This window comes from Alosa alosa, chromosome 5 (assembly GCF_017589495.1).
Source record: "Alosa alosa isolate M-15738 ecotype Scorff River chromosome 5, AALO_Geno_1.1, whole genome shotgun sequence".
Lineage (NCBI taxonomy): Eukaryota > Metazoa > Chordata > Actinopteri > Clupeiformes > Clupeidae > Alosa > Alosa alosa.
Genome location: NC_063193.1, coordinates 26,234,095 through 26,246,594, shown reverse-complemented (window position 1 = coordinate 26,246,594; position 12,500 = coordinate 26,234,095). Strand labels below are relative to the sequence as shown.

The 12,500-nt window shown below is 43.8% G+C and overlaps 1 protein-coding gene across 1 annotated transcript in view; it reads left to right on the top strand.

The window, feature by feature from the left end:
• The window catches only part of LOC125295100 (transmembrane protein 132D), a 91,608-nt gene that overhangs the window by 23,737 nt on the left and 55,371 nt on the right, over positions 1–12,500 (top strand). The window contains exon 2 of the mRNA XM_048244258.1: positions 4,583–5,540. Within this exon, the coding sequence (XP_048100215.1) occupies positions 4,583–5,540 (958 nt within the window). The remainder of the gene's footprint in view (positions 1–4,582; positions 5,541–12,500) is intronic.

Here is a 12,500-nt window from a genome sequence, read left to right as displayed (position 1 = left end):
TAGTCGCTGCAGACTCCCCCAGCCTCTGAATCGCAGGCTGCTCCATTTGTCTTGACTAAAGCGTAATATGTCATCCCTTGTAGTGCTTTCACATGTCAAATCCTTACATTTTCCAATTCACTTTGACTGGAACCACAAAGCAGCTTACACAACTCCAAGGTCTCCCTTGAATGTCCACCCTTCAGTTAGGCTATACAGTAGGCCATGTGTATGAAAGAAGGATGTACCGGTAGTAATTACATTCGTGACATTGTCAACCAAGAATTAACGCGGTGCATCTGGCATTTTTTGCACTGATTTGCACTGAAATAATAACTTGGTGCAAAATGACCATGATGATGTTTACATGGACAGCATAAATCTGACTATTGACCTTATTCATACAATATTGTGATTATAATGTTTACTTGAACTGTTAAATAGAATATTCCATTCATAGCAGAGTCAGTTTATCAAGGTTAATAATCTAAAGACACTAGCGTCCGACGTTCCATAATTCCATAATGGTTTCTGCTGTGAAAACAAATGATACACATTTACAATTCACCACAGTAATGCGACTAAGATCAGAAAACTCCACATTTTTATTTGATTATTGACTATTGATTACTTCCCCACTGTTGTGCTCCTCCAATAAACGACATCTGGCTCTGTCACCCGTACGCTCAGGGCGGTTTTCTTGTCTGTTGTTCCCCGTTGGTGGAACACGCTACCACGCTAATCTTGGAACATTGATGTCCATGTAAACCTCCTCAAAGTAAGATTATCTGAGACACATAATTATTTGTCAAATAAGTGCACTTTGACCATGGTTGATCTCAGTTGATAGCCTTAAGTCCACTTGTATCCCACCTCTGACCTCTGGTGGTATAAATGCTTCTGAGGTATAAAAATAGCGTTTTGTAGAGGCGAAATGGCATGCCCTCGTCACTAACAGGCTAACGAGTTTTGACTAAAAACGGTAAAATCGAACTTTCTCAAAACACATCCGAATGACATGATTTTGATGTCAACTCAACGTATGTACTCCCAATCATCCGTAAATTGATCTAAAGTGCATTTTACTCCGGATAATTCCTTTAACCTATAGTTGCTCTGTGGACAATGGCCGTGTAATATAATTGACATATGTAAGTCACTTTGGATAGATGCGTCTGTTAAATGAATGAATGTAAATGTTATTAGATTAGATTACATTAGATTAAACTTTATTGTCATTGTGCAGAGTACAAGTACAAAGACAACAAAATGCAGTTTGTGTCTAACCAGATGTGCAAAAAAGGGCAATGTGATATATAAAGTATAGACAGGTGGTATATAGACAGGCCAAGAAATATAGTGCAGTGTAGACAGTAGTGTACAGTTGTTTTACAGAAGGTGGTTTAGAGTAGTATACATTAAATATGAATATGTGCAGTGTATTAGCAGTTACCTTCTAAGAGCAGTAATGTACAGTAAATGTTAAAATGGCATTTGGTGAGCTTGTATCCTGCCACGGACCCTTGCCTTTGAGGGTGTCGAGGAAGGTCATGTGGAATAGGAAGTGCCCTTTGTCTATGGGGGATGACATGAGGTTGAGCTGGGTGGACTTCATCAGATGCAGAGAGGTACACAGGGACCCAGGGCCAGAAGGCATTTGACAGGGACTGCGCAGAGTACCTGAGGTTATAAACGGAGACAGTGGTGTGTACTGTCCTCACCTCTCAGTGGGACACACAAGGCTTTCTTAACAGAAACAAGTGGCTACTGTGGACAGCTTGACGCATGATTACATGAAATGTAGTTTTTGTGGAGTAATGTTTTGATATACTGCAATAAATGCATGAATGAAGACAATATATAGTCTTTTTTAAAAAAAAAAAACCATCATGCGGTTTAACTAATATGAACTATTAATAGGTATTAATTATAATTATACAGCATAGTTTTATTCTTATTAACTTATCACCATTACTATCTATTTAATAATGCTCAATGCACTGTTAAGTAACTATTAGCTAACTCTATCCTAACCTTACCCTAGGCCCAAATCAAAGCTTCTCCACACTTTCCACTTGGGAACAGATGAAGAGGTTGATTTTTCATAGCAGGCAGGCCATGGCAAGTGGGGCCTTGAAATCATAGGTACACCAGAGAGACAGCTGATGCTGAGTAGAGAAGGGGAGCATGACATAAAGAGAGCAAATGGGAAGAAAAAAAACAACACATGAGCAGCGAGAAAAAGTTCAAGGAGGAAGGAGGAAAAATAGAGAGGGAAAAAAGTGAGAGTGAAGAGGGAGGCGAATCTTGAGGGGCGCGGGTGAAAAGAGATGCTAATTCCACATGATTACTCGCGGTGTAATCGCCGCCTGGGCGAGTTTTCTTGCGCGCTGCCGTGGCGCTGCTCAGTGCGCGTGCTGGTTCAGAGCCCCAGCTGTCACTGATACACTCAGGCCCGCCTGACGCTGCGGCACGCTGACAGCTCCCGAGCCCCCACGCCTCCTCGTGTGCACCCGCAGCATCACCGAAACAGAAAGTGCAGCAGGGATGGGGATATGGGGTTGCTTAGCGCACCCCCCACACACACACACACACACACACAAAACCACAGTAGACTACAACATTTAGACTAAAACATAACAGAAAATAAAGTTAGTAAAACCGTGAAAATGTTTTAAATAAAACCACACTAAACCTTAACAAGCAAATGCAACACTTGCAAACACTTGCAAACATGCAAGACATGCAACCACTTGGGCTGAACTGACCAGCATGGAAGCAGGTGTAGAATTCAGATGTATCTCACCTGCACCTGAACTATGTGCAACCATGCACAAGGTGGCTAGTCTAACTAATTTAGACCATGCATGCATCCAGACTGACACCATAGAATGCTGTGCATAGTGTATGTGCAAAGTAAACAGTCAGATGCAGATATATGAGTTCACATGTCAGGGTGCCATAGCCAGATAGGGGACAGTGCCTCAGACTTCCTACAATAGATGTGTGGGCCAAGGATTCTTACAATAGATGGCTGGAGTCGTCCCCCCACACACACACACAAACACACACACACACACACATTCTCCTCCAAGAGCTGCGATTCAAAGTGCACTTCCACTGATTCTTGAGATGGGCACTAAAACATTATCTGGTAAATATCTGGATCTCATGTATGCTAAATCAAGAACGACCATGGCTGTAGGTTATGCGTGTGCATGCGTGCATGTGGGACGCCCTTGGCTTCCAGGGCAACAGTCTCCAGGCAAACAACATAACATCAAAGCAAAAAAGGTTTTTCAAATATCACCCCTGACGTGAGTTATTGCGTGCAGATTAAGTGAAAGGATGGGCGACTAGGTTTTCACCGTAATGATCAGGGTCAGTCTGCTCTGTCCTGTTATCTTCTTTCCCCCCAGTTTATTGGGTTTTTATTGGATTACATATTTATTATTTCCCCCGCCTCCCCACCATTAGGAATGATTTCCTGGAAAATGTAGCACAGCCTGTTGTAACACGTTTTAATATACATATTTTAATTTGTCCCCAGGCCCTGGGGCTTAGACCGAGGTCAAAGGTCAGAGTATAGAACCCTGCCTAACTGTTGTCCTGAGCAACAAAATCCCTGAGGTCAGATGTCGTGTCGGGTCCTGGACATCGAATTACGATTGAGTGCTTTACTCATATGGTAGAAGGCCCCTTCGATGGACCTGAATTTGAGTGTGGCATCAAGCAGGGATTTGGCCCTGTCCACTTTCATTTACCAAATTAAAATAAAAACAAAACAAAAAAACCCCCATTGATTTCATTCGAAATACAGCCAAAGACAAAGACAGCCAGAAGTCCACTTCATATTTGAGCTATAACAGGGGTCTAGGTAGCAGTTTAGCATCAGAGGGGATCTGGTTTCTAATCCGGTGTTGTCCTTGCTGTAGCAGAGAGATGCTCTGCAGGGGGTCTGCAGAGTCACTGCTGGTGGTCCACCAAATGATCTGATCCCAATTTGTTTTTAGAAATACTATTGAAAAATATATCAAATCTGTTGTTAATGGATTAGCATTGTACAGTACACACCATCACAAAGTACTTTTACATAATTACACAAATTACTATAGACCATCATAAACATTGTTGGCTTGGTGTAATAAATAACACATGTTGTATGCAATATGTAGAATAATAGGATTCTCCTCTGCTGTGTCTTTATCAGCCAAGGGTTCTTTGGCCTGAGAAAAGTTGAATATGCTTACAGTACCTGTCCTCTACCAGTTGATGAGCAGTTTAACTTTGTGTGACCTTTGCTGAACTTTTGTGACTTTTAAAACTTTTATTTCTTTTTTATTTTGCCCTCTTACACTTTTATTTACCATTATGTATTATTCTTTGCTTTTGTTTATGAAATGTATAAACTTACCTTGTCTTGTTGGACCAACTGACCTTTGACTTTTACATGACCACTGTCCTCTCTCTCTCCTTCTCTCACTTCCTCTCTTTCTCTCTGTCTCTCACCCTCTCTCACTTCCTCTCTTTCTCTCTCTCTCTTCCTCTCTCTCTCTTCCTCTCATACTTCCTCTCTCTCTATCTCTCTTTCTCCTGCATGCAGAGCTGGACAGCCAGGAGATGCTGGACAACCCGGACAGCGTTCCTCCGTTCCCCGTCTTCCTGCCCGTGGGCTTCCAGGTGCGCGACGCGGACTCCGTGCTCTTCCTGAAGGAGGCCGGCCAGGACATCATGCGCAACTCCAGCATGCGGAGCGGCACGCAGGCTCTGCTGGTGGGCCGGGCAGCGGGCGCCCCTCGCCTGCCGATCCTCAACGTCACCTACGGGCCGCTGGGGGTGCAGCGCATGATCACGCCCGACCTGCTGGGCCTGCCGGTGCCGCTGTTCCGGCCCTCGCCGGACGCCTCGGCGGCGGGCTGGCGCGTGCGCTGGCACGTGCTGAGCCGCCACGTGACGTCGCTGGCGCCGTCGGTGCGCGTGCTCTTCTACGTGGCGGGCCGCACCTGGGACCGCGGCGAGCGGGAGCCGGGAGGGGCGGCCGACCAGCTGCCGTGCGTCACCGTCTTCGCCTTCTGGCAGACGCAGGAGGTGCGTGCCTCGTGTCTGCTGGGCGCGCGCCGCGGGACCTGCCTGGTCGCGCTGGAACCCCCCGCCGGCTGGTTCAGCCCCGTGGTGGGCAGCTCCAGCCGGGAGAGGCTGAGCATGGAGGCCCCCTCCGCCCGTGGGAACACCGTGGAGCTCTACTACCAGGCCAGGCCCAGCGAGGAGGGCAGGTGCCAGGACGCCGGTGGAAAAGGGGGAGCAGCAGGAGGAGGAGGAGGAGGCAGGGGAGCGAGGGAGAGGGTGCAGCTCAGGGCGGAGTACACCCCCGTCACGCCCATGACGCGGATCGGCAGCGTACGGCTGCTGCAGGAGACGCAGGGCGCAGCACCGGTGACCCAGCTGCGTCTGGGGGACGCCATCTTCATCCAGACGTCGTCCAAGCCGCTCAAGCAGACGGACATCGCCACCTTCTACGTCCTCATCAGGAGCACTTCGCTGCTGGATACCTTCACTCTCAGGTGAGCGCACAGCTGCTCGGTCTGTGTCTGTGTGTGTATTAGAGGTCTGCCCACCCGCTCCCGCAATATTCTGTCCCACTCCCGCATTAATGTGTCATTTTTAGTCCCGCTCCCCCCCGCATCTGTAACATGATGTCCCACTCCCGCCCGCTAAAGCCTTCATGCAGGAGGCATAGCCTATTCAGTTTTTCTTTCTGTCTCACGAAAGGAGCACACACACCTAAGAAAGATAGAGGTCAGTTTCTTGGTTCTGAATGCTAACAACTGAAGTAGGCCTATGGTGCCCTCTTCCTCTGTCATGCTTTCGATTTCGAGTTTTGACAATGAGCAGCAGGAACAAATTGAACCCACGTAAACGACAATATAGGCTATTGGCCTGCTATCCATCAGTTATGCTTAAACCCTGTTTTTTAATGCTGCCTAACAAAACATCCAGCTGAACTATAGTTATGAACACTACTTTCATAATTTCCATATTTCATTTTACGAACATATTTAATTTTGCGGGAGTGCAGTGAATGATCGGTTTGTCCCGCACCCGCGAACGCACCTCTCTCATCCCGCCCGCTCCCGCAAAGAGCTTTCAAAAGTTGTCCCGCGGGTCTACCGCGGGAGTGCAGACCTCTAGTGTGAATGATGGGAGTTGTGTGTGTGTATGTGTGTGTGTGTGATGTGTGGTATGGAGCTGATTTTCTGATCAGTATAGGGGTCAGAAAATTCAGTATAGAATTTACACGGAGAATACACGGTATAAAAATACATAAAACTCGTGTGCGGATTAATTAATGTCATGCGCAATTACCTGTTAAGTAGCGAGAGTTACGGGAGTTCTTTAGCGACACCTAACGCTAATCTGTAGCCTCGCCTTAGCTCTGAAGCTCTGATTGGCACCTATGGTTTTTTTTGTCAGGTCGTTGGTCGAGTCAGTCAGTCAGAGTCATAGCAGCACTAAGGTGGCGACACACATTGGATCCGCTGGTCTCTTCTCAAGTTTGAGAACATCAGTTACAGTAGTACAGGCGAGAGAGTGGTGGATAAGATGAAACTGTGTGTCGGCGTTGTTCAGCAGTTGTTGGGTATGTGAGTGGAAATATGCTACATATATTCGAAGCAATCACCCAGATGATGTAGGCTACCAATCACTGAAACAAGAGAAAAAAACTTCCCCTGCGCTTCACCAGCCTTTCGATACACATACAAATATGGCCAAAACCTATGGCTTAAATTAAATGATTTCGTAATGACAGAAAGCTATGTAAATCGCGTTGTAATTACCTTTATGTTGGGGTAACTTGTAACTTCTCACATGAGGAGCTGGTAGTGTTAAGTGCATAGACAGTAAGTGTCAACGCTAACCAGGCTAATAAACAAACCATGCTACGGTGAGTTAACGTTGAAGGGCAAAGTCATGTGACTTCTAGTTGTAGTCTGTTTATGAAATGAAAGGAGCAATTTCGTTTTTTAAAAGAAGGCAAAATAGTGTGATATTTTCACAGTTAGTAGGCTAGATTATTACTGTACACACACTGAAAAATATTGAGGCAAATTGTAGATCCTTCCATATACAACTAAACACAGACGTTGAAGGTCTTGCTTAAGTGGATTTTTAAAAATCATTATTCTATGTAATTTGCACTTTCAGAAATAAGAGATGCTGTAGGCCTATTTTAAGTTTTATAGCTGATTGTCTTATTTTGTTTACAACTTACAGATGGAGTCTGGGTACTTATTGTACTGTTTAGCCTACATCTTACACACTTCAGGCTTGCAGATAGCTCAGGGAAGAGACTGTATGACACTAGGTGGTACAGCCTGATACATGCACAATAAAAAAAAAATAGCTTTCTGCATTTTTGGTTTTGCTTTTCCCTCCATTGTACCGAACTCGTACCGAACCGTGATGTCCGAACACACACACACACACACACACACAGACACACACACACACACAATTGCACTCACATGTAGGCACATACCACTTCTGTTGCTAAATTGGTTTTCTTGGAACTGCAACCAAAAGAAGACAAATGGTAAATATATAAACGAGATTAAGTCTGGATTATTTTCTGTTTTTCCTCGTAAAGTGACCATGACCAAGGTCTTGAAACCAATGACTGGGAGATTACAGATTTGTGTGTGTCTGTGTTTTGTGTATGCACACATGTGTGTTTGTACTGTGTGTGTGTGTGTGTGTATGTCTGAGTGCGTGTGTGTGTGTGTGTGTGTGTGTATATATGTCTGTATATGTCTGAGTGTGTGTGTGTGTGTCTGTGTGTCTGTGTGTCTGTGTGTGTGTGTGTGTTACTACTATTACTTTTACAGTGATATGTTAGGATTAGTGCCAGCAAACAGCACAGCATAGCACCACATAGCACTTTCCAATCCCCCTCCCTCTCAACATCACATAGGACAACAGTCAAATCTCTACCTCTCAACACCACGTAGAACCACAGAGTCAAATATCTACCTCTCAACACCACGTAGAACCACAGAGTCAAATCTCTACCTGTCAACACCACATATGTACTTACTTATTAATTTGGCTGACATCTAAAGCGACTTACATACTGTACATCAATTCTTACAAGGGCCAGTTTCCTCAGAACAACTCAGGGTTAGTTTTCCACAATTGCAAAAACACTAAACTCCATTCTCTGAACCAAATTCTCAGTTGTCTGAACACATTTCTTGAATCGATCACTCTTTTGGCAAAACTATAAAAATTTTTACATGTAAAACACAATTTGCAGATCTCATAGACTCTTTTTGCAAAACTCTAAGCACATTCTAATGCAATAAAATACATTTTGTATTGGTAATCACATTGGCAAAAGGACACAAAGAGAGCACAAATGCCATAAGTTACTGTAAACACGACTCAAAATTGATCACACTTGTTTCAAATGAGACACAACCAATACAAGCTAGTTCAGAGTGTAAACAGGTTGCTGAACAGTGCAGGTTCATATCAACAATGGACAGAAACAGTGAGCTATTCAGGGAACATTATACTGTAGGCTTTAGACAATGTACTTCTCATTTACAGTACTGAAATGCCTGTCTTTTCTGATATACAGTTTTTAGTGAGGTTTTTTAGTTTATAGGGTTTAGAGTTTTAGCAATTGTGAAAAACTGTAAAACACATTTTTTTAAACCACCTTCCACCCTTTTCTCAAAACTGTAAACACAAACCCCCATTCTCAATACTTTATTTTTACTGGATTTATAGTACATGTTGAAACCACTGAATCCAAAGAAATCTTTTTGCTTTGTATTTTTTTGTTTGTTTTTGTTTTTAAAATGCATTTACCGTATATTGTAAACAATGACTGTACTGTATTGTAAAAAAAATACTCCTGGAGCTATATGAACTGCCCTGAACATTGTGTTTTCCATTATTTGATGTATGACTGCTCATTGGTGTTTTCATTTTGACTGCTTGGTGAATGATTTGAAGAGAGTGTTTGGTTTTGAGCACAGGCACAACTACTTTGAGGTGATTGTTCAGTTTTGCAGAGGTTGTCAGAGGTTTTGTGTTATGTAGTTTGAGATTTGGGGTTTGTGCTTACAGTTTTCAGAAAAGGGTGGCAGGTTTCAAAAAACTTGTTTTAGCAATTGTGAAAAAACTGTAATTGCCATGCTGAAGGACAATGCTTGCTAGCCCAGGTCACTAGCCGCTAACACTGCCCCACATACAGTAGTACAGCACTTTAACTGAGTCAACCCTCTCCCTTCCAGCACCACATAGTGCAGCACTTTAAAGCTGTTTTTAGACATTCACTGAACCCTGGACATGATCCAGACATCAAACAGACGGGCTGTGTGAACACAAGTGTCCGAGTTATTTGCCCTGGACATCACACGTGTCTGAGTTATTTGCCCTGGACGTCCGAAACAGCCAGCCCCCCAGCAGGCCTACTGAGTCCAGGTGCAATACGGGTGAGCATAGGTCTGAATAAAAGCACAGGTAGATTAAAGCACAGGTAGATTCACATCTAGTGGGGAAGCGTGTTGATGATGTAAGGAATAATGGACGAAGCGGCATTCGGTTCACAGAAAGAAATTGGAGGTTTGAGGTGGTAAAACGGCCCTAACGCGCCAGCATTACACCTTGTACACTTCATAAGTGCTTTTCTTTCTGTGAAAAACAGTAGTATAGACCCTTTCAAGAGAGTTCCATTATCAGCATCATAGTTGGCCCCACAAAACTTCCTTTTTAACATTCCATATGTTATCTTAATGCAGAGGAAGTAGATTGGTAACCAAATAGAACGTTCAAGCATTGTTTTTGTTTTTATTGTTGAAAGGGTCTATACGTTGCTTTTATGTGCCTGTGTGGTGTGAAACTGAAACTCTTACAGGCAGGCTACACCAGACTCATAACGGAAGCGTTCAATTTGTGCAGTGTAAAAATAGTTTCAGAAGACTGGTTCATTTTATTTTTGAGTGTAGCCTATGCACCGCTATAATGTCTGCTGTAACCGGATTCATTGATTATAGTGAACGGAAAGCTTCAGTTATGCGCCTGGCCTTCATGCTACTTCTGCTGGGCAAACAGGCAAAATGCTGCAGCTCACCTTCTCTGGTAAAGTCCTCGTGCACAGAGAGCTGTTGTTCTCTCCGACTCGTCAATGTGGCCGTGCCGATACAACTATAGCACTTGCAGATCCAGTCCTAATTGCATGGACCTTGTCCGGCGGTCGTGTATGACAAAGGCTTTACTGAGTCAACTCTTTCTCCCTTCCAACGCCACATATAACTGCACTTTAAAACCTCTCTCTCTTTCTCATGCTCTGTCACTACCTCTCCCCATCTACACTAGGCCTCAGATGCTGGGGCATGCCTAGCAACCTTGTGGTTTGATGATGAAGAAAATGGGGATGGTTTTGTCTTAACATGATGATGAGATAGGACAAGAAAGATAAGATAAGTGTATAATGGGTTACCGATTATGATTATGGGTTACTGATTACTTTGAGTTGGAGGATGATGATGATGTTGAGGATGATGACAACGATCCACCCTGGATGGTTATGAATTCTTGACTCTAGGCGTGCAGGTGTAAGAGCAGGTGGGGTGGTGGTAGTCTAGTGGTTAGGGATATGGGTCTCTAAATAGAACACCAGAAGGATATTAGTTTGATCCATGGAGCTGCCACCATTTTGCCACAGCCACTTAAAGGGACACCAGGCAAGCCTGATGCTTTTTCTCTACGAAGCTCCCCCTAGCGCCTACGTGTCAATACGTGTGCAAGCCCTCGCTTGGTCTGAAGCTCTTTTCCTTTTCTTTGCATCTTCCGTCAAGTGTTTTCGCTCCTTCTTCGCCGGCTCTGCCATTATACACAGGTTTGCAACAATCGCTAGCGTTTCGTTAGCCTGCCTCTCTGCTGGCGATGCAGGATGCAAACTGATCCTGCTTCTCGCGATGTCTGAGACTTTGTGAGACTGAAGGTCAGCGGGTACAATACACTGAACTTGCAAACGAGATATTCTTCCTACAGGCAGTAGGGGCGGGCGAGAGAGTCTTCATTCGCCCTGTAAAGAGTCATTTAACCATAAAACGACTTATGAAGATGATTAATTAACACAAAAACGTTGCCTGGTGTCCCTTTAACCCTGACTTGCTCCTGGCAGAATGTACCTGTTTCTAATTCACTGCTAGTCGTTCTGAATAATCTGCAAAATGACAAATGTAAAATTGCAATATTGGATATGATTGTGAGTGCTGACAGTACAGACCACAACTCCTTACGCTTGTCTGTATCCCCATCAGATATCTGTTTTCTCATGCACTTTGAGCTTCGTGTTGTGTGTGTTGGTGTGCCTTAGAGTGTCTGTTTGTATTAAGTGTGTATGCTTTTATACTGTATGATTGTCAGTGCAGTTCAAGTAGCCTAGTTTGTTGTCAGTGGCCTCAGCATGAATATATTTAAGCTATATAAGGTAGCTGGAGTGGATAATGTGTACTTTGATAAAGCTATTCAAAGTACATCAACCTACAGAATGCATTAAAACGTATGTATAAAAACGTATGCTTTAAGTGACGCAACCATTGTGTACTGTAACTGTTTGACGCGCAGGTACATGTAGCCGTCTGTCTCCGCATGACCATCTCACACGGTTGACTGAGGCACTGGCAGCAAAATGGAGTGGGTTCAGCGAATCAGACTTTGGGGTCTCCACAACATGAAAATTAACCATCCTGTTGTGTTCGTTTTATGTTTACTAGTTTTGTGTTCCCGGTCAAAAATGATCGCTGGATTATAACTTGTTATAAATCCATAGTAACACACATATCATCTAATGTTGTGATAGACCTTTGTATCAACTTGTGTTCTATTGAATATAACCAGTTTTGTACTTTCATTTGCTATTTATGGCCTGCAGGCCTCACTGACCTGAGCTCATGCAAGTCAGAAAGGGAAATATTCTGTTGGGGAAAGGTTCCAGTGGGGGCTGGCATAGAAGCAAAGAGGGGGAGGGAAGTTGTGTTTGTGTGTTTAATGTACAGAAGCACATATACAGTCCATCTGATCAATAAGTATGTGCCTGGACTCAATTTTATACACTGACCATTTTCTCACCCATTCATTTCTAATGGCCAGTAATTTTTTTTTTAAGTATATATTTTTTTGGCCTTTTATGTCTTTAATCAGATAGGATAGTGGAGAATGACAGGAAGTGAGTGGGAGAGAGAATCAGGGTGGGATCCGGAAAGGACCACGGGGCGGGAATCGAACCCGGGTCGCCGGTGTACGGGGCCATGGCCGGTCATTTTTGACCGGAAATACACATGGGTGTTCTAAAGTTAAATAAAACACTCAAATTGTCATGAAAATGATCAAAATTTGTTTTGTGTGTTCAGATGCCGTGTGTTAACAAAGTCAAGGAGCCTCATGGTAGTCAGAATAAGTTAACAATATTTTTGAGAGAAAATAAATTTTCCGCGAACACAGCAGGA